At 54.3% G+C, this 23,992-nt stretch overlaps 1 protein-coding gene across 1 annotated transcript; it reads right to left on the reverse strand.

Moving 5' to 3' along the window:
* Positions 1-95: 95 nt before the first annotated feature.
* Positions 96-20,219, reverse strand: gins4 (GINS complex subunit 4 (Sld5 homolog)). Its single transcript, XM_072554200.1, has 8 exons — positions 20,036-20,219; positions 18,786-18,872; positions 13,852-13,965; positions 5,748-5,845; positions 3,988-4,076; positions 3,183-3,273; positions 1,192-1,304; positions 96-224 (listed from the first exon to the last, which is right to left on the reverse strand). The coding sequence occupies exons 1-7, from the start codon at positions 20,159-20,161 to the stop codon at positions 1,208-1,210; spliced, it is 702 nt and encodes a 233-aa protein (XP_072410301.1). The 5' UTR covers positions 20,162-20,219; the 3' UTR covers positions 96-224; positions 1,192-1,207.
* Positions 20,220-23,992: the final 3,773 nt, after the last annotated feature.

Below are 23,992 nucleotides of genomic sequence, written 5' to 3' on the forward strand. Positions count from 1 at the left end.
GATTATTGTAACCTCGATTTCCCCACTCCCTTTTTTCGCAGGAGAGGATGATGTTCCAGTCCTGGATTCCCTTTGCGAATCACTACAAAAGCTGGTCAGGAAAGTGACAATGTACTTTTATTAGCTCCCGCTATAATAAACCCGACGCACTCACTAACAGGACACGTTAGCCTTGGGACGACATGGGGTTCACACATCCTGGACGTGCACACAGATAACAGATTCTGAAAAGAAATTTTCAAAAACAAAACATATCATTAGCTTCCCCTGTTTTTTTCGCGTGTAAACCACCTTGTCCATTCCTGTTGCTCTCAATTTAGATTTAGATTCCCCTGCGGTGTGCCAACAGGCCCTTCGGCCCAACTAGTCCATACCGACCCTCCGAAGAGTAACCCACCCAGTCCCATTTCCCTCTGATGACTGCAACTAACACCACGGGCAATTGAGCGTGGCCAATTCAACTGACCTGCACATCTCTGGACTGTGGGAGGAAACCCATGTGACACAGAGAGAATGTGCAAACTGCACACAGACAGTCGCCTGAGGCTGGAATCCAAACTGGGACCCTTGTGCTGTGAGGCAGCAGGGTCTCCCATTTAATACGTTCTCCCCATCTCAACCCTGTACCCGCCAAACGGTGACACCTCACAGCAACACAAACTGACCGGCCAAGACATTAGATCCATGGTTAACCTCCGAGGAAGTCACACAAGGCAGCCAAGAACTTGAAGAAACTGGCTGGGCCCTGGAGAATGGGAACGTATTGGAATTGGGAGGTCATGTTGTGGCTGTACTGGACATTGGTTCGCCCACTACTGGAATACTGCGTACAATTCTGATCTCCCTGCGACAGGAAGGATGTTGCGAAACTTGGAAAAGGGTGCAGTAAAGATTTACAAGGATGTTGCCGGTATCGGAGGGTTTGAGCTACAGGGAGAGGCTCAACAGGCTGGGGCTGTTTTCCCTGGAGCGTCGGAGGCTGAGGGGTGACCTCTTCGAGGTTTACAAAATCATGAGGGGGCATGGAGAGAATAAATAGGCAAAGTCTTTTCCCTGGGGTCCGGGAGTCCAGAACTAGAGGGGCATAGATTGAGGGTGAGAGGGGAAAGATATAAAAGAGACCTCAGAGGCTCGAAGGAGGATCTGAGAGCTGTCGGCCACCCTCAGCATTTAAACTCCATCTGGTTTTACCTTTCCTCAGCTCTGGTCATATGAGCTGGACTGCTCCACTGGCCACAAGGGGAGCGATGGTCTTGTATCTTATTAAGTGTTGGGTGCCTTCCTCCAGATCAACAGTGTACTCCCTGCGGGGATTCAAACAAAGAAGTGTACAGAGGGGGCTCGGAGATGGCAGTGCGCCACGACGCGATCTCTCGACACGGGGAACCTTCCCTTTTGCACCTTGAAACCCGAGGGTCAAACAGGCAAATCTGCTCATCTCCAGAGCCTTCACCCCCAACCGTCTCATCCCCACACTCCCGCGCATCTTGGTCACGGTCACGAGCGGAGAGACCCTGGTACAGCGGGAATGCCTCACCAGAGGCCTGGGCTGCGCGGTCTGGGGACATTCACTGAGCGGGAACCGTGAGCTCCCCACCGTGAGCTCCCCTCCCAGCAACGGCGACCGCGGAACTGCTGCCAATAGTCGTAAGAATTGCCCCACCTCACGACAGTCCTTTTGAGGAGGAAATCTGCCGTCCTCACGTGGTCTGGCCTCGAACTATTCAATTCAAGGGGACAGGTAACAAAGGCCCACACTTGCTGAGGTGCAAAGGACAGACTCATCCTTGCTCTCCAGTTTCTACTTAGAATCATTGAATCCCTACAATGTGGAAACAGGCCCTTCGGCCCAACAAGTCCATACCGACCCTCCGAACATGAACCTACCCAGGCCCATTCCCTTTACTTTATTATCTTATATTTACCCCTGACTAATGGACCTAACCTACACATCCCTGAGCACTATGGGTAATTTAGCATGGCCAATCCACCCTAACCTGCACATCCGCGAGCACTATGGGTAATTTCCCATGGTCAATTCACCCTAACCTGCACATCCGTGAGCACTATGGGTAATTTAGCAAGGCCAATTCACCCTAACCTGTACATCTTTGGACTGAGGGGGGAAACCGGAGCACCCGGAGGGAACCCACGCAGACACAGGGAGAATGTGCAAACTCCACACAGACAGTCGCCCGAGGCTGGAATCGAACCCAGGTCCCTGGCGCTGTGAGGCAGCAGTGCGAACCACTGAGACACCAGGTGATACCGGGTGAGTGGACAGCAACAGCCCCAGGAATGGATCTCCACACCCGCCCTCGGTCCGATTCACTGACAGGCTGGGCCAGGAGCATACTGTGCGTTTGGTTGGTGCGACATGGTGCATTCTGGGAGGACGAACAAGACAAGGGAGTGCAGGATGGACACCTGCACTGTCAGAAGTTAGAGGGGATCAGAGCGGGCTGAATGCAGATGGCCACAGATCATTGCAGGACAGGTGGTGGACGGGGTACTTGCCTTTATTGGTTGAGCTGTTAAACGCACGAGCAGAGGCTGTGCATTCTGTTCGGGAGGCCGCGAGGTGCAGTGCTGGGCCACGACAATGTTGGATAACTGCATCGGTCACCAGGGTGTAGCTTGGGCTGGGGAGCAACTCAATGACGGAGAGAGACTGGGACGGTTCTCCTCAGAGCAGAAGGGTTTGCCTGATCAGGGTGCCCAAAGTGACAAAGGGTAGACACAGGGGGAAAATAAAAATACGTTCAACCTTTGTGGAAGAGTTAATGGCGCAAGGACTGTAGGTTGGTGGCAGGAGGCTTAGTGGGGCTTTTTTTTTTCATCCAGGTGGGAATCTGGAACCCCCCCCCCCCCCCTCCTTGGGAGGGTGGGAGAGTCAAGAAGTGACAGAACGTGGAAGGAATATTTCGAGGTGAACTCGACAGGTCCCAAGGCTGTGGGCCCGGTGCCGGGAAATGGGATGAGGAGGAATGGATGTTCAGTGAGCGGTGCAGACTCAATGGATCGCACGGCCTCGTTCTGTGCTGTCTGACACGGTGGGACGGTGCTGCCCGGCACTGAGCAACCACTGTCCAGCTGGGATGGAAAGAGCAGGAGGGCACAGCGCACTGCTCAGCTGCCAGCAAGCCACAGACACCAGGCACCTCTAACACCACTCGCCCTACCTCTGATCCTCAGTCTCCGGTTCCACCAGGACGTTTTCCTGCCTCTCCTTGACCCGCAGAAAGACAAAGGAATCCAGGTTGGGTCTGGGGACTAAGGAGAGAAACACCGTCGGATTACAAAGTCGCCGTGGGGACTCTAGAACCCCGCCGCGGTTTCTGTTCTTCGGAACGTTAACCGAACAGGGGCGGGAAGTGAAGTCTTCAGCGTCAACGCGAGAAAAGGCCATCAATCCTGGCTGAGCTGGGGCCTCAACGGCACACCATCCCACAGAGACCAGAATCCCACCTAAGTATCTCAGCCGTCAAGGACACAGAGTGACCGACAACCCTCTAGGGGGGGGGGGAAAAGAGAGCTCCTCAGGTTCAAAGCTCTCCGAGCAAGGACCTCTCTCCTCAGCTCGGTCCCACTCGACGATCCACCCATTGCTCCCGAGACTGTGCCCCAGCCTTCCCCACCCCCCCGGGTGAACACACGACCTCTCAAGTGTTCACCCCCATACACCGTCCCTTCACCAGATTGTCCATTTCAATGAGACCTCTACCCCTCCATCTCAACCCCAGTGATGAGTGATTCCGACTGACTCTACCTCCCCGCCCCTCTGGTCCTGAGGACTGACTCGGTCCGAGCCCTGCTGGATCACCCCCGGAGCTGGGATACTGCTTCCTGATATCAAAGCTCCAATAGCTTCTCCGACACAGCGCTCACCGCTGGGAGACGGGAGGGGCGTGGGAAGAGATGGTCTCTTCCCTCGTTCAAAGAGGGACGGGGTACGGATTCAGGGGCTGGCCACAGGAACACACTCACCGGCTTTGGAGAAGTCCAGCGCCTGCAGGTTGGGAGGCATGTGTCTCAGGGCCAAGCTCTTCAGGTAGGTCTCGCAGTTGGCCGCGTACCTGTGGGGGGGGGGGGGGGGGGGGGCAGGTCAGTTCAGTGAGGAAGGAGCTGCCTCCAAGAGACTCCCGTCCGCGCTCCCGCTCCTCTGTCTGCAACCCCAGTGCTGGGACATGGTGGCGAGCAGGAGCCTGACTGCATCGCAATGCTAACCTGACTCCAAGTGCAGTGAGCCACCGTCGGTGTGCTGCATCCCCACCTCCCTCTCCCCGCACGTTCAAACATTCCCTTCTCCGGATAATTACGCCCTCTGACTGCAGATGCCGTTCCGCACCTCCCCCTCGTTCGAAAGGTCTCGTTGCTTTTCTGTTCAATTTCAGGCACAGGCTCAAAACCTGATCACTGAGGTCCTCCCCCGCTCTCAGCTCCCGGTTTCGGTCAACCTCAGGGATTCCTGGTGAGGCACCCCAGCGAAGACAGCCACCATTTTGACAAAAGAAAAAGCAGTTCCTCCCCAGAGGAACCTCGGGCAAGTCACGTGGATTTGGAGCAATTCGGAATGAGAACGGAGATGGATGTTCCTGTCCGTGGCAGGAAGCAGGGAGAAGTCAGCACGTTCAGCCCAGAGTGGGAATGAAAGAGTGGGAATGAATACGGATCTTCCCGTCGACAGCAGGGAGGGATCGGCACGTGCTGACGGCTCAGTGGCCACAGTTATGAAGTCGTGTACTGTACCTTTAAGAGAGAGTGAATTCTGTCCTGAACTGAGAGCTGAGAAGTACCTGTGCGACATGACTGGATGGCAGTCCCAGAGTGGACTGGAAAACTGAAAACATGAAGCATTTGGCTGAGAAAGGGATACCCGAGCTTTGGTTGCTGTTTTGACAACAATTCCAACTTAACCAGTCGATTTAAAATATGCCCCAGGATACTAAAACCCAATTGAGCTGGAATTTATCGTTTTGCCCACATCGAACCAATGAGATGATCCGATGTCGGGGATATAAAAATGTGGACATTTTGAAAATTAGAGCGAGAGCAAATGCTGTTCAGACAGGGAGAGCCAACATCTTGTTCTCCAACAAATTAGGAAACACTGTCTCTCAAAGGTACCTTTTCATATGAAACAAATTGCAGTCAAAAGAAAGACGACGACCCAAGGAGATCTTCAGTCGGAAGAGAGAAAACACAGAAAACGACAGCAGCTGTGTGGTTTTGAAATTAAGATGATATAATTTGAATAAGTGTTTTACTGGAACAGCAAATTGTTAGAAAGTTGGAGGCAAGTAATAAGCAGTTAAGGGAAAGGGGCAGCTTCGTGTTGTGAATACTTGTTTAATGTTCACTTTTAGGGTAAAAAAATAAATTGATGTTATTGTTATTAAATAGTTGAATTTGGGAGTTCTCGTCACTCATATTTTAACAGATTACTCGGCAAAGTGAGCTTTTCTGGATGTTTGGGTTGAGGTAACAGAGGGATTCACCACCGTGCCATCACACCACAGACTGGAGAAAACAAACCCGGAACCTTCAGAACTGGTGAAACCCCAGAGAAGGCCAGATACCTTGTTGGAGCTGGGGTTGAAAGGAGTGAGATTGAATTCACTGCTGACCACTGCTCCCGCACCCATCCCAAACCGATCCATCTCAGTGTCGATCGCTCCAACCGAAGATCCCACAGCTGTCGGCCTGTACTTTTACCCCCATCTCTCTCTTGCTCTCCATGCACTCACTCTTTTGCGAAGGTGTATTCTTGTGGAGACAAATAGGCAGGCTCTGCCTCAAGACGGGATTTCTCCTTCTCCAGGATGTGAGGGAAAAACTTCTCGATCTGAGAATTACAAGAAGGAAAAAAAACACCCAGCTTACTTCCTCTGAACATTTTAAAAATAAGAGGCAAACTTTCAGGCAAACGACCCAGGTCCGAATCGAGGGAGAGTGATGTTGGTCCTGGACTCGCGATCTGGTTAATCCTCCGGAGGGTTAAGTGAAACCCCACACAGCAGTGGGGAGAATTAATAAATCTATCTGAAGTGGAACACAGGTCCCTTCGGACTGTGGTAAAAACAGGTCCTCTCATGTGCATCAGGGAGGCCATCCTGACCTGGTCTGGCCTAGCTGTGACTCCAGATCCACTTCAATATGGTCAACTCTCCAGGGCTGTCTGAAATAGCCAAGTGGGCTGCTCAGTTGTGCCCAACTGCTGCACTGTGTGGGGGCCCCTAGACATTCACACACATACATACACACACACACACATTCACATATTCACTGACACACACACTCAGACACACATACATACACATACAGATACACACTCACAGGCACACACATACACTCAGACACACATACATACAAATACACACTCACACAGACATACACATACACACAGGCATACACACACTCACCCACAGACCCACACACACACACACCCACAGACCCACACACACACACACCGACCCACACGCACCCACAGACCCACACACACACCCCCACAGACCCACACACACACCCCCACAGACCCACACACACACCCCCACAGACCCACACACACACACCCCCACAGACCCACACACCCCCACAGACCCACCCACACACACACACACCCACCCACACACACACACACCCACAGACCCACACACACACCCACAGACCTACACACACACACCCCCACAGACCTACACACACACACCCCCACAGACCCACACACACGCCCACAGACCCACACACACACACACCCACAGACCCACACCCCCACAGACCCACACACACACACCCCCACAGACCCACACACACACATCCCCACAGACCCACACACACACACACCCCCACAGACCCACACACACACACCCCCACAGACCCACACACACACCCCCACAGACCCACACACACACCCCCACAGACCCACACACACACACCCCCACAGACCCACACACACACACACACCCCCACAGACCCACACACACACACGCCCACAGACCCACACACACACACGCCCACAGACCCACACACCCCCACAGACCCACACACACACACCCCCACAGACCCACACACACACACCCCCACAGACCCACACACACACACCCCCACCCCCACAGACCCACACACACACCCCCACAGACCCACACACACCCACCCCCACAGACCCACACACACCCACCCCCACAGACCCACACACACCCACCCCCACAGACCCACACCCCCACAGACCCACACACACACACCCCCACAGACCCACACACACACCCCCACAGACCCACACACACCCACACCCACCCACCCACACACACACACCCCCACAGACCCACACACACACACCCCCCCACAGACCCACACACACACCCCCAAAGACCCACACCCCCACAGACCCACACACACACCCCCACAGACCCACACCCCCACAGACCCACACCCCCACAGACCCACACACACACCCACAGACCCACAACACACACACACCCCCACAGACACACACCCCCACAGACACACACCCACAGACCCACGCACACACCCCCCACAGACCCACACACACACACACCCACAGACCCACGCACACACACCCACAGACCCACGCACACACCCCCACAGACCCACACACACACACCCCCACAGACCCACACACACACACCCCCACAGACCCACACCCCCACAGACCCACACCCCCACAGACCCACACCCCCACAGACCCACACACACACCCCCACAGACCCACACACACCCACAGACCCACACACACCCACAGACCCACACACACACCCACACACACGCACCCCCACAGACCCACACACACGCACCCCCACAGACCCACACACACACACGCACCCACAGACCCACACACACCCACACCCACCCACCCACACCCACACACCTACACACACACACCCCCACAGACCCACCCACACACCCCCACAGACCCACACACACCCACACCCACCCACCCACACACACCCCCACAGACCCACACACACACACCCCCACACACACACACCCCCACACACACACACACCCCCACACACACACACACACCCCCACAGACCCACACACACACCCCCACAGACCCACACACACACCCCCACAGACCCACACACACACCCCCACATACCCACACACACACCCCCACAGACCCACACACACACACCCCCACACACACACACCCCCACACACACACACACCCCCACACACACACACACCCCCACACACACACACACACCCCCACAGACCCACACACACACCCCCACAGACCCACACACACACCCCCACAGACCCACACACACACCCCCACATACCCACACACACACCCCCACAGACCCACACACACACCCCCACAGACCCACACACACACCCCCACAGACCCACACACACACAGACCCACACACACACCCCCACAGACCCACAGACCCACACACACACCCCCACAGACCCACACACCCCCACAGACCCACACACCCCCACAGACCCACACACACACACCCCCACAGACCCACACACACACACACCCCCACAGACCCACATACACACAACCCCACAGACCCACACACACACACCCCCACAGACCCACACCCCTACAGACCCACACCCCCACAGACCCACACCCCCACAGACCCACACACACCCCCCCACAGACCCACACACACCCACAGACCCACACACACCCACAGACCCACACACACACACCCACAGACCCACACACACACACCCCCACAGACCCACACACACGCACCCCCACAGACCCACACGCACCCACAGACCCCCACACACCCACACCCACCCACCCACACCCACCCACCCACACCTACACACACACCCCCACAGACCCACCCACACACCCCCACAGACCCACACACACACCCCCACACACACCCACACCCCCACACACACACACCCCCACACACACACACACCCCCACAGACCCACACACACACCCCCACAGACCCACACACACACCCCCACAGACCCACACACACACACACCCCCACAGACCCACACCCCCACAGACCCACACACACACCCCCACAGACCCACACCCCCACAGACCCACACACCCACCCCCACAGACCCACACACACCCACAGACCCACACACACCCACCCACAGACCCACACACACGCACCCCCACAGACCCACACACACGCACCCCCACAGACCCACACACACGCACCCCCACAGACCCACACACACACACGCACCCACAGACCCACACACACACACACGCACCCACAGACCCACACACACACACACCCACACACCTACACACACACACCCCCACAGACCCACCCACACACCCCCACAGACCCACACACACCCACACCCACCCACCCACACACACCCCCACAGACCCACACACACACACCCCCACACACACACACCCCCCCACACACACACCCCCACAGACCCACACACACCCCCACAGACCCACACACACCCCCACAGACCCACACACACACCCCCACAGACCCACACACACACCCCCACAGACCCACACACACACAGACCCACACACACACAGACCCACACACACACACAGACCCACACACACACACAGACCCACAGACCCACACCCCCACAGACCCACACACACACCCCCACAGACCCACACCCCCACAGACCCACACACACACCCCCACAGACCCACACACACACACCCCCACAGACCCACACACACACACCCCCACACACACACAGACCCACACACACCCACAGACCCACACACACCCACAGACCCACACACACACACCGACCCACACAAACACCCACAGACCCACACACACACACCCCCACAGACCCACACACACACCCCCACAGACCCACACACACACCCCCACACACACACCCCCACAGACCCACACACACACACACACCCCCACACAGACCCACACACACACACACACACCCCCACACACACACACCCCCCCACACACACACACCCCCCACACACACACACCCCCCACACACACACACCCCCCCACACACACACACCCCCACACACACACACCCCCACACACACACACACCCCCACACACACACACACCCACACACACACACCCACAGACCCCCACACACACCCACACACACACCCCCACAGACCCACACACACACACCCCCACAGACCCACACACACACACCCCCACAGACCCACACACACACACACCCCCACAGACCCACACACACACACCCCCACAGACCCACACACACACACCCCCACAGACCCACACACACACACACCCCCACAGACCCACAGACACACACACACCCCCACAGACCCACACACACACACACACCCCCACAGACCCACACACACACCCCCACAGACCCACACACACCCCCACAGACCCACACACACACACCCCCACAGACCCCCACACACACACCCCCACAGACCCACACACACACACCCCCACAGACCCACACACACACCCCCACAGACCCACACACACACACACCCCCACAGACCCACACACCCCCACCCCCCCACACACACACACACACACACACACACACACCCCCACAGACCCACACACACACCCCCCCACAGACCCACACACACACACCCCCACAGACCCCCACACACACACACACAGACCCACAGACCCACACCCCCACGGACCCACACCCCCACGGACCCACACCCCCACGGACCCACACACACACCCCCACAGACCCACACACACCCCCACACACACACCCCCACAGACCCCCACACACACACACCCACAGACCCACACACACACACCCCCACAGACCCACACACACCCCCACACACACACACAACCCCACAGACCCACACACACACCCCCACAGACCCACACACACCCCCACAGACCCACACACACACACCCCCACAGACCCCCACACACACACCCCCACAGACCCCCACACACACACCCCCACAGACCCACACACACACACCCCCACAGACCCACACACACACACCCCCACAGACCCACACACACACACCCCCACAGACCCACACACACACACACCCCCACAGACCCACACACCCCCACCCCCACACACCCACACACCCCCACCCCCACACACACACACCCACAGACCCACACACACACACACCCCCACAGACCCACACACACACACCCCCACAGACCCACACACACCCCCACAGACCCCCACACACCCCCCCACACACACACACAGACCCACACCCCCACAGACCCACACACACACACACACACACCCACAGACCCACACACACCCCCACAGACCCACACACACACACCCCCACAGACCCACACACACACACGCACCCCCACAGACCCACACACACCCACAGACCCACACACACACCCACAGACCCACACACACACCCCCACAGACCCACACACACACACCCCCACAGACCCCCACACACACACCCCCACAGACCCACACACACACACCCCCACAGACCCACACACACACACCCCCACAGACCCACACACACACACCCCCACAGACCCACACACACACACACCCCCACAGACCCACACACCCCCACCCCCACACACACACACCCACAGACCCACACACACCCCCACAGACCCACACACACACACCCCCACAGACCCACACACACACACCCCCACACACACACACACAGACCCACACCCCCACAGACCCACACACACACACACACCCCCACAGACCCACACACACCCCCACAGACCCACACACACACACCCCCACAGACCCACACACACACACCCCCACAGACCCACACACACACACACCCCCACAGACCCACACACACACCCACAGACCCACACACACACCCACAGACCCACACACACACCCCCACAGACCCACACACACACACCCCCACAGACCCCCACACACACACCCACAGACCCCCACACACACACCCACAGACCCCCACACACACCCCCCCACAGACCCCCCCCACACACACACACAGACCCACACACACACACACAGAGCCCCACACACAGACCCACACACACACACCCCCACAGACCCACACACACACACCCCCACAGACCCACACACACACACCCCCACAGACCCACACACACCCCCCCACAGACCCACACACACCCCCCCACAGACCCACACACACACACACCCACAGACCCACACACTCACCCCCAGACCCACACACACCCCCACACACACACACCCACAGACCCCCACACACACACCCACAGACCCCCACACACACACACCCCCACAGACCCCCCCACACACACACCCCCACAGACCCCCCCACACACACACCCCCACAGACCCCCCCACACACACACCCCCACAGACCCCCACACACACACCCCCACAGACCCCCACACACACACAGACCCCCACACACACACCCCCACAGACCCCCACACACACACAGACCCCCACACACACACCCCCACAGACCCACACACACACACACCCCCACAGACCCACACACACACACACCCCCACAGACCCACACACACAGACCCACACACCCACAGACCCACACACACACACACACGCACCCACAGACCCACACACACACCCCCACACACACACCCCCACAGACCCACACACACACCCCCACAGACCCACACACACACACACCCCCACAGACCCACACACACACCCCCACAGACCCACACACACACCCCCACACACACACCCCCACAGACCCACACACACACCCCCACAGACCCACACACACACCCCCACAGACCCACACACACACACACCCCCACAGACCCACACCCCCACAGACCCACACACACCCCCCCACAGACCCACACACACACACACCCACAGACCCACACACACACACACACCCACAGACCCACACACACACACCCCCACAGACCCACACACACACACCCCCACACACACCCCCACAGACCCACACACACACACCCCCACAGACCCACACACACACACCCCCACAGACCCACACACACACACCCCCACAGACCCACACACACACACCCCCAGACCCCCACACACACACCCCCAGACCCACACACACACACACCCAGACCCACACACACACACCCCCACAGACCCACAGACCCACACACACACACCCCCACAGACCCACACACACACACACCCACAGACCCACACCCCCACAGACCCACACACACACCCATAGACCCACACACACACCCATAGACCCACACACACACACCCCCACAGACCCACACCCCCACAGACCCACACACACACCCATAGACCCACACACACACATACCCACAGACCCACACCCCCACAGACATACACCCCCACAGACCCACACCCCCACAGACCCACACACACCCACAGACCCACACCCCCACAGACCCACACCCCCACAGACCCACACACACACACCCCCACACCTATATACACACCCACAGACCCACACACACACCCACACAGACACAGACCCACACACAGACACAGATCCACACACAGACACAGACCCACACCCATATACCCACCCACAGACCCACACACACACAGACACAGACCCACACACAGACACAGACCCACACACAGACACAGACCCACACACACACACAGACATGAGACAACAAACGCCATTCACCCTTTCGCACAGATGCTCAAGTGTACAGCAGCAGTCCTGATGAAGGGCTTTTGCCCGAAATGTCGATTTTCCTGCTCCTCGGATGCTGCCTGACCTGCTGTGCTTCTCCAGCACCACTCTGATCTACACTCTGGTCTCCAGCATCTGCAGTCCTCCCTTTTGCCCACTGTTCAGTGGGCACACTCACCCCACCATATCCAGTCACGTCCCCATGTCAACAAAGGCGAAATGGTGGCCTGAATGGACTGTGCACAGACTCACTGAGCTTTGCTCCCTCCCAGGCTGAGGAACGAAACCTGTGTTACCTTCTGCAGGCGTGACCGCAGGTAACTGCTAAGGACGTAGCGAATCCTCTCGGTCTCCATTCGGTGGATGGTGACTTTCAGATCGCCCTTCCTTGCTCGCTGCAGGTTCTGTTCCTGTGAGGAGGATCGAAAGGCAGGTGGGGTGAACCATCAGACCCTCAGTTTTAGGCACATCAAGGTCGGTTTGAGCCTTCCCCCCCTACTTCGGATGGATCGGTTGGCCAAAGGCAGCCAAAACCACCGTCGAGCTCAACACTTGGCACACTGCCTCACAGCACCAGTGACCTGGGTTCGATTCCAGCCTCGAGTGGCTCTCTGTGTGGAGTTTGCACGTTCTCCCCGTGTCTGGGTGGGTTTCCTCCGGGTGCTCCGGTTTCCCCTCTCAATCCAAAGATGTACAGGTTAGGGTGGATTGGCCATGCTAAATTACCCATAGTGCTCAGGGATGTGCAGGTTAGGGTGGATTGGCCATGCTAAATTACCCATAGTGCTCAGGGATGTGCAGGTTAGGGTGGATTGGCCATGCTAAATTACCCATAGTGTTCAGGGATGTGCAGGTTAGGGTGGATTGGCCATGCTAAATTACCCATAGTGTTCAGGGATGTGCAGGTTAGGGTGGATTGGCCATGCTAAATTACCCATAGTGTTCAGGGATGTGCAGGTTAGGGTGGATTGGCCGTACTAAATTACCCATAGTGCTCAGGGATGTGCAGGTTAGGGTGGATTGGCCGTGCTAAATTGCCCGTAGTGTGAGGTGTATTAGTCAGGGGTGAATATCGGGGAATGGGTCTGGGTGGGTTGCTCTTCGGAGGGTCGGTGTGAACTTGTTGGGCCGAAGGGCCCGTTTCCACACTGTTGGGAATCTAATCTCAACTTGGGCCATGGCCTCTGTTCTGCGGATTTCCACGGTCAGGATATCCTGTGGACACAGTCCCAGTCTGTCCTGTTCATCCAGTTGAACATAGTCAAATGACTGTACTCCCTGCAAGGTCTATTGGGGTTCACAAAATCCTGAGTAATGCTTTACCCTGTACTGCATTACCCTCCCCTCCTCTGACTTTTTCAATGCGTCCGTGAATTTTTTTTAAAAGTGGATCCTGGTCAACACTCTCACAAGGATGGGACTTCCTCTCCCCCCCGCTGCGTGTTTTGCTTTACATGTCTCACAGCGTTGTTCTAGTCCTTCGGTGGACATCCACTGCCAGACTGAGAACACAACCAGCACACAAAGCTGCCATTCAGCCCATTTATTGATACTGCCCCTGTGGAGAAGCTCTTCAGGTTGGTCTCACGCCATACTCTTCCCCCTGAAGCCCTGCCGATTGCTCCTTCTCAGTTTAAGAATGAATGCAAGGCAAAGCCTTGGGAACGACAGGCCTGCGAGTCTTCGGGGGTAGGGGAGGCTGTTGGAGGGGATTCTGAAAGTTCGGAGTTGGACGGGCAAGAAATGATTTGGGACAGTCAGCGCGGTTTTGTGCGAGGGAAATAGTGTCTCGCTAACTCGAGTTTTTGGAGGTAGCAACTGAGAAGATCGAAGAGGGCAGAGCAGTCGATGCTGTTTGTTTGCACTCAGGTAAAGCCTGTGACAAGGTTCCACACAGTAGACTCATTAGTCAAGTTAGATCACACGTTGTTCCATGTGTGATCTAACTTTAGGGTGAGCTTGCCAACTGGATCCAAAGTTGGCTTCGAACAAAGAAAATTTACAGCCCAGGGACAGGCCCTTCAGCCCTCCAAGCCTGAGCCAAACCAAACGTACTGTCTCAACGTGTCAGTCAATTCCTAAGCATCTGTATCCCTCTGGTTCCCCACCTGCTCATACACCTGTCCAGACGCATCTTAAATGAATCTGCCGTTCAAAGTTTGTGAGATTTGTAGCTTGGGTGCTCGTTGTTGTGGTTCTGTTCGCCGAGCTGGGAGTTTGTGTTGCAGACGTTTCGTCCCCTGTCTAGGTGACATCCTCAGTGTTTGGGAGCCTCCTGTGAAGCGCTTCTATGCCACTATAAATGCTGGAGGAAACATCACAGAAGCGCTTCACAGGAGGCTCCCAAGCACTGAGGATGTCACCGAGACAGGGGACAAAACGTCTGCAACACAAATCTACTGTGCCTGCCTCTACCACCTCTGCTGGCAACGTGTTCCAGACACCCACCACCCTCTGTGTGAAGTACTTGCAACGTGTATCCCCCTTATACTTTCCACCTCTCACCTTGAAAGCGTGACCTCTCATTATTGAATCCTTCACCCGGGAAAAAGCTTGTCTCTATCCACCTCGTCTATACCCGTCATGATTTTGTAAACCTCAATCAGGTCCCCCCTCAATCTCCTTTTTTCTAATGAAAACAAACCTAACGTACTCAACCTCTCTTCATAGCGAGCACCTTCCATACCAGGCAACATCCTCGTAAACCTTCTCTGCACCCTCTCCAAAGTGTCCACACCCTTTTGGTAATGTGGCGACCAGAACTGGACACAGAATTCTAAATGCAGCTGAACCAAAGTCTTGTACAATTTGAACATGACTTGCCAGCTCTTATACTCAATACCCCGTCCAATGAAGGCAAGCATACCATATGCCTTCTTGACCACTCTATCCACCTGTGCAGCAAGCTTCAGGGTACAATGGACCTGCACTCCCAGATCTCTCTGCCCAGCAACTTTTCCCAAGGCTCTTCCATTCATTGTATAATTCGCTCTAGAATTAGACTTGTTTAAATGCATCACCTCACATTTGTCTGGATTGAACTCCATCTGCCACTTTTCCGCCCAACTCTCCAGTCAATCTATATCCCCCTGTATTCTCTGACAGTCCCTTATGCTTTCTGCTACTCCACCAATCTTTGTGTCATCTGCAAACCTGCTGATCATACCGACAGTGCCCTCTTCCAGATCATTTATATGTATTACAAACAACAGTGGCCCCAACACTGACTCCTGTGGAACACCACTGGTCACCTTTCTCCATTTCGAGAAACTCCCTTCAACTACTACTCTCTCTGTCTCCTGTTGTTCAACCAGTTCTTTATCCCCCTCACTAGAACACCCTGCACACCATATGACTCCACTTTCTCCATTAGTCTACCACGGGGAACCTTCTCAAACGCCTGACTAAGGTCCATGTATATGACATCAACAGCCCTTCCTTCATCGAACAACTTGGTATCTTCCTCGAAGAACTCTATTAAGGTGGTAAGGCACGATCTCCCCCGCACAAAACCATGTTGCCCATCAACGATAAGCTCATTGCTTTCCAAATATAAATAGATCCTTGTTTCCAGACTGGAGGTCTATGACTAGTGGTGCCCTGCGGGGAACCCGGACTGAGACCACTTTTGCTTCTCATTTATGTGAATGATTTACGAGAAGGTATGTGAACTAAGTTGGCAGATGACACCAAAATTGGACAGTGAAGGCTATCCAAGATGATAAAGAGATCTTGGTCTGGCTCAAAGGGCTGAAGAGTGGCAGATGGAGTTAAATTTGGATAAATGCGAGATATTACAGCTTTGGGCAGGATTTGGACAATTAAAAGAGCCATGGGTAGTGTTGTAGAACAGAGTGACCTCGGGGTTCAGGTACATAATTCTTTGAAGCTTGTGTCACGTGTGGATAAAGTGATGGAAAAGAGGTTTACACCAAGGTTGGTGGTATGTTGGAAAGTGAAGATGGTTATCTCAGATTACAATTAAGGGCCGGACTTACATAATTAAAAGTAGGGCCTTGGCTCCTGCTGTAGAACAGAGCGACCTACGGGTTCAGGTACATCATTGTGGGGGATACAGTGGTTAGCATTGCTGCCTAACAGCGCCAGAGACCCAGGTTCAATTCCCGCCTCAGGCGACTGACTGTGTGGAGTTTGCACGTTCTCCCCCCATGTCTGCGTGGGTTTCCCCCGGGTGCTCCGGTTTCCTCCCACAGTCCAAAAACGTGCAGGTTAGTTGAAATGGCTATGCTAAATTGCCTGCAGTGTTAGGTGAAGGGGTAAATGTAGGGGAATGGGTTTGGGTACGTTGCTGTTCGGAGGGTCGGTGTGGACTTCTTGGGCTGAAGGGCCTGTTTCCACACTGTAAGTAATCTAATCCTTCTTTGAAGTTTGCATCACATATAAAGAGGGTGGTTGAAAAAGCACTTAGCACGCTTGCCTTCATCACTCAGTCCTTTGAGTATAGGAGTTGGAACGTCATGTTGAGGTTGTACAGGACATTGGTGAGGCCTGTTCTGGAGCACTGTGTCCAGTTTGAGTCTCCCTGTTATAGGAAAGATATTATTAAGCGAGAGAGGGGTTCAGAAACGATTTACCAGCATGTTGCTGGGAACAGAGGGTTTGAGTTATCGTGAAAGGCTGGATAGGCTGGGACTTCTTTCACTGGTTGAGGGGTGAGTTATGAGCGCAAAGTTGCGACTACTGTGAACCAGCTTGTCCTCAAAGTGATTGGAACAAGGATCTTTTCGAAGATGAGCTGGCTGACAGGTATAAACAGGAGTGTTCGGGGTACTGCACAATCTCAGAGCCAGCTCTGAGTTAGCTGGATCAGTATCATGTACTGTGCACATGTAAATAAAGGGTGACTGGGTGACAGGATACTGGCCTTCTTGAAATTAAGTGCACTGAACAGGATTTTGGAGAGAGCCTCTCGCTTCCCTTTGCTTTCACCATCACGGCATCTTAGCCAACTAATCAACTCCCCTTTTCTCCCCATCAAATAAATCATTCCGACGGTTCGAAACGCGCCATTCTGGCATTTGTTCTGATGAATCGGGCAACTCGACAAAAATCAAGTTCCGCACTGCCAGGTGAATCGTCGGACGGCCGATCCTTCTCATTCCATCTGGCAGGGAAATCAGGGGCGAGCTGACTCTGTCAACCGCAAACTCAATGGTGCATTGAACGAGTGTTGTCTGCTCTGCCCCCAAAAAAGGTCCAAAACCGTTACCATGTGATCTAGCTGTTCCATGACACACTCCACAATCTCAGCTTTGTGTTCGAGAAGGTCAGGGGAAAATTTCTCATTCAGCCAAGCCTGTACAGAGATGAGGGACATCCACAGTTAGTAACGATAAGACGAGGAGACAGAATTCCAAACTGAATATCAGAGAGCAACCAAAACCCACACTGCAGACAGCTGTGTGAGGTGACAGTTTTACAATGCAAGTACATCAATTTGATTTACTATTGTCACAGGGACGAATTGACAATGAAAAATATTGTTTTATGTGCAAACCAGACAAATCATTCCTCACGTATGTACATCAAGGTAACAGAATATAGTCCAAGACCCCATGACTATCTTCCCAAGGGCGCTGCAAAGTCAAAGTGCACGAAGAAACCTCACCATCCAACCCTGGGACCAACGTGGGTCATACAATTAAGTCTAGGAATTCCTGAGATAAACCTCTCAGAAAACCCTATAACAGGGAGAGACAGGTCTCACCAGCAAGAAACAGCCAGAACAGGGGAGCAGTGAAGGGAATGTGTTTAAAACAAAAAACTCACTGGGTGTGGGTGTCACTGGCGGAGCCAACACTTACTCACATTCCGAACAGCCCCGTTGAGAAGGTGGGGGTGGGGCTGAGCTGCCTTCTTGGACCCTGCGTGGCGTAGGGACCCCCCCCACACAGCGCCCTGAGGGAGGGAGTCCCAAGATTCTGACCCAACGGCTGATATATTTCCAAGTTGCGGACGGTGAAGGGCTTGGAGGGGGAACTTGCGTTGGGTGGGGGGGAGGAGGGGGGGTGGTGTTCCCATGTACCTGCTGCCCCTTGTCCTTCCCGATGGAAGTGGCCCGTGGGGGTTTGGAAGGTGCTGTCTGAGGAGCCTGGGGGAGTTGCTGCAGTGTGTCTTGTGGATGGTACCCACTGCTGTTACTGAGCGTCGGGGGGGGGGGTGGAGGGAGTGGGGGGTTTGTGGGGACAATCGAGGGGGGGGACTGCTTTGTCCCTGGATGGTGTCGAGCTTCTTGAGTGTTGTTGGAGCTGCCCCCCCCATCCATCCACCCCCCATTTCCCCCCATCCATCCACCACCCCCCATTCCCCCCTCCCCCATCCAGGGCTCGTGGGGAGTATCCCCTCACACCCTCCTGACTTGGGCCTTGTATATAGGCTCTGGGGGGGGGGGGGGGGAAAGGCTGATGCTCAGTGTGGGATCTTGCTGTGCACCCCCTCCCCCAGGGGTTGACCCCTCACCTCCTCCAGTTTCCCAATGAGCTCAGCCGGGGTCAGGATCATCTCCTCCTCCTCCTCCTCCTCCTCCTGCTCCTCGGGGTCCCCTCCACCCACCATCACCGGTTCCCCTGCCTCCTCTTCGGCCATGCTCACTCCGCGAGCCCCGAGGCTCCAAACAGAAACTCCCGCCTCGGCCGCGACGCCTGACGTCACCGCGCACAAACCACGCCCACCTCCCCCGCAGTAACAACCCTAACGGCGACGCGAATGGCGTCATCGCGCACCCCGCTCGTCCGACGGCACGCGCCGTTCGTCATCGCGCAGCCGCCCCGCCCCTTTTCACCGTCAAGCCGCGCCCCCCCTTCGTCAGAGGGCACGCGCGGTTCTTCGGACGTCATCGCGCAGACTGGCGTCGCCCCGTCACCGAGCCCCCTGTGACCAGTGCAAGGGTGGCCATCTTTCTTCCAGGCGGAACGAGCCGCCCCCCAGCCTGAGCGCTCCGTTTCCCCTCAGCGTTGTCAAACCTCACCCCTTCCGTGTTATGTTTTCTTTTGCTCCTCCGATTTGTTGCAGCCCGGAGCGTGACCGAATTGTAATTTAAAAAAAAAATAGAAAATTGAACTGGACATGGTTTTTTTTTCTCAACTAAAACATGAATGGGAAGGTTCTGGGGAGTGTTGCTGAACTAAGAGACCTTGGAATGCAGCTTTATATTTATTTGGAAGTGGAGTGGAACGGAGACAGTGAAAAAGGTGTTTCGGATGCTTTCCTTCCTCGGTCGGAATTAAAAATCACGCAAAACAAAGTTACAGTCCTACACGTGGACTGGGAAGCATTACTCCTGCATCCGGTAGCTGCAGAGCTGGACCATAACACACAGAACTTACAGCAAAAGATTAGTGTCATATAACTGAAATGATACATGGAACAAACCTGTGAAGTCTTTCATCTTTGAGAATGGGTTGCAGGTTTCGGTTCATTCATATGTCAAGCCCAGACCTACAGCTGACCCCATAGCACTACACACTCTCCTAAACACAGACTTAAATCCTAAAACACTGATGCAGATCCTATTCCGAACAACACATTCCCCTTCCCCCCACCCCACCCAAACACACACCCTCTCACAGGTTTAAACTCCATCACACACACACACAGTCACTATCTCTCGTGCACACATACACCACTAGAAGTCAGTGGGGTGAATTTACACTTGCAGAATTATATTTGCAGGAACATTCTATTTTGTTCAAAAAGCACACACTCGACAGGCAGTCAATCCGTGTAGCATTTTTTCAATTCCACTTTGAAAGTGGAATCAGTCTGACTCTAACCTCACACCTTAAACCCATTGTCTGAGCTGAGATATCACCTTTTTTTTCTATAAAACTTAAGTTATCTTGAGAATGTGACTCAAAAAGCAGTTCTAGGATTTTCATACGAATGAAACCTGCAACCCAGGGCAGGGTAATTATGAGAACCTTTTTTTCCTCAAGTAATCTGCCAACCTGAAGATAACTGCTGCTCATTAAATGTGTCCAAATTTGACATTATTCCATAACACAAATGGAGAAGTTAAACGAAAGCACAGGCTGCAAGTTATGATCTGTAATCTTAAAGAATACAGAGAAGGTTCCTTTGATTCTTAAGATGTCTGCTAATGCATGTACACATCCTGTATGTATTCATGTAATTCCCCTCTTCAATGTTTTAACACATCCACTTGCCTTAAAACCTTACCCAAGTGGTTACGCACAATGGGAATGTTGGATACGGGCTGACTGCCTCAGGCCAGTCACAACAAACATTGGACGGAAATTGAGAAGGGCAATGTCGAACGTAGAACATAGAAAAGTACAGCACAGAACAGGCCCTTTGGCCCAGTGTTGTGCCGAGATTTAATCATAATGTAAAACATAGTAACCTAACCTACGCACCCCTCAACTCATTGCTCTCCATGTGGAATACCATCAGCCACTTAAATGTCCCCAATGACTCTGCTTCCACCACCATAGCTAGCAATACATTCCATGCATTCGCATCTCACTGCATAAAGACAACTCTCTGCGTAAAACTTGGGAGAGTAAGCAGACTGTCTCTGGCACTATGTAAAAAAAAACATTATTTCTGTACAGTCACATTTATAGTTCACCATTTTTCTTAATGCTCACCCGTCCACTGTTACTGCAATCGTCAATATGAAACTTGGAAATAAACCACACAAAACTAAAAGTCGGAACATGTCCAGTCTCAAGCCCTTTGACAACGTGAACAACCCTCAGCACTGAACATGAACACATTCGGGTATGGAATCTCAAGTTATAATGGTCCTGCTGAAGACTTGCCAAATGCAAATTTGAAAACTAAATCCCCCATTTCTACCTATCCCTGTTCCCAGCATTTACCCAGTCTTAGTTAGGGTCAAGAGCGTGGTGCTGGAAAAGCACAGTCAGGCAGGCAGGCAGCATCTGAGCAGCAGGAGAGACAACGTTTCGAGCAGAACCACTTCAGCAGGAATTCTCATCTCGCACTTCTGCCCGAAAGGTCGATTTTCTTGTTCCTCGGATGCTGCCAGACCTGCTGTGCTTTTCCAGCGCCACTCTCTTGACGCTGATCTTCAGCATCTGCGGTCCTCACTTTCTCCCCAATGTTCGTCAGGCTCAAGGTGGCTTTTAAATGAGAATTAAAATATTAGTTGGGAACCAAAAAAAAGAGTTAATCTTTATCTCGCTTTGGCTGTATTACAAAGCAACAATTTGGCCTAAGTCCCTGGCATTGTGGTCACGGATAAAGTGATTATCATGCTTGGATGACCAGCTACCTAGTGTGTACGATCAATTTAACAGCTTCCTTTGTTAAGTACGGATTGAATGCTTATATCTCTTCAGATAGCCTATCTTCCTCCCTCCCTCGCCTTTGAATAGCACTTCACTGCTGCTTCAGCCTGTCTTTACAAGATCGGGGAAGTACTGTTTCCAAACCAGGGTTTGTCAGCAAATGTTATCCTTCCTGTCCAATCAGGGATCAGTTTCTCAAGCATTTGCCTCCTAGAATCTCGACAGCATGGAAGCCCAGCGTTTGTCGTGTCCAGTCTACACTGACCCTCCCAAGAGCCACCCAACTGGACCCTCCCTTACCCTAATACTGGATTAGTGGTGCTGGAAGAGCACAACAGTTCAGGCAGCATCCAACGAGCAGCGAAATCGACGTTTCGCGCAAAAGCCCTTACCTGAACCCTTACCTGAACCCTGCATTTCCCATGGCACAGCCACCCAGCCCGCACATCCCTGGGCTCTGTGAGCAATTCAGCCGGCCAATCCACCCGAACCTGCACATCTTTGGATTGTGGGAGGAAACCCATGCAGACATGGGTGAAACTCCACACACAGTCACCAGAGACTGGAATCGAACCTGGTGCCGTGAAGCAGCAGTGCTAACCACTGACTAACCCAGTTGACTGACTTTACATGATCAAGGATTCCGTTTGATTGGGCGGGGGGGGGGGTGGTATGTGGTAGGTGGGCCAGGATAACTGTTGCCTTTTACATGACGCTAATGTCTTTAGCTGTTGTGTTAGCACTGTGTCTGTCTGGTGAGTGGGTTTTGTGATGTCAGAGTTTTAGTTGGCCAGTGTACCCAGCATCCCTTGCTGTTTGGCCAAGTTGGCAAACTGGTGTTTTCGCAGCTGCATCACGGTCCCTTCCTGAAACAGCGGAGGGGAGATCAACAAGCCGTTTTCCCTGGTGCTGATCGAATCGAAGATCCTGACCCATGGGGGTCATCAATCTCTGCTCCCCCACCCAGCTCCATACAGAGATCAGGAGGCTGGTGAGGAACAGCAGCAGCTTGTATTTGAAATAACTGCGCAGGGAGGTTTGGACCGACAAACCCCTGCCTCAAGTCGGGGGAGATTAAAAGGCCCCATGCTTCCCCGATCATGTCAACGATCACTCACCTCCCCCACCGACTGGACGTGTC

Source organism: Chiloscyllium punctatum, chromosome 35 (assembly GCF_047496795.1).
Source record: "Chiloscyllium punctatum isolate Juve2018m chromosome 35, sChiPun1.3, whole genome shotgun sequence".
In the NCBI taxonomy this organism is placed as follows: domain Eukaryota; kingdom Metazoa; phylum Chordata; class Chondrichthyes; order Orectolobiformes; family Hemiscylliidae; genus Chiloscyllium; species Chiloscyllium punctatum.

Bases quoted from the DNA above. Each gene is read 5' to 3' on its own strand.
- gins4 (XM_072554200.1), bottom strand. From the start codon at position 20,161: ATGGCCGAAGAGGAGGCAGGGGAACCGGTGATGGTGGGTGGAGGGGAC. The intron at 4,077-5,747 runs GTGAGTGCATGG...CCCCCCCCACAG, and splicing joins GAATACACCTTCGCAAAAGA to GTACGCGGCCAACTGCGAGA. The intron at 3,274-3,987 runs GTGAGTGTGTTC...TTCTCTCCTTAG, and splicing joins GCTGGACTTCTCCAAAGCCG to TCCCCAGACCCAACCTGGAT.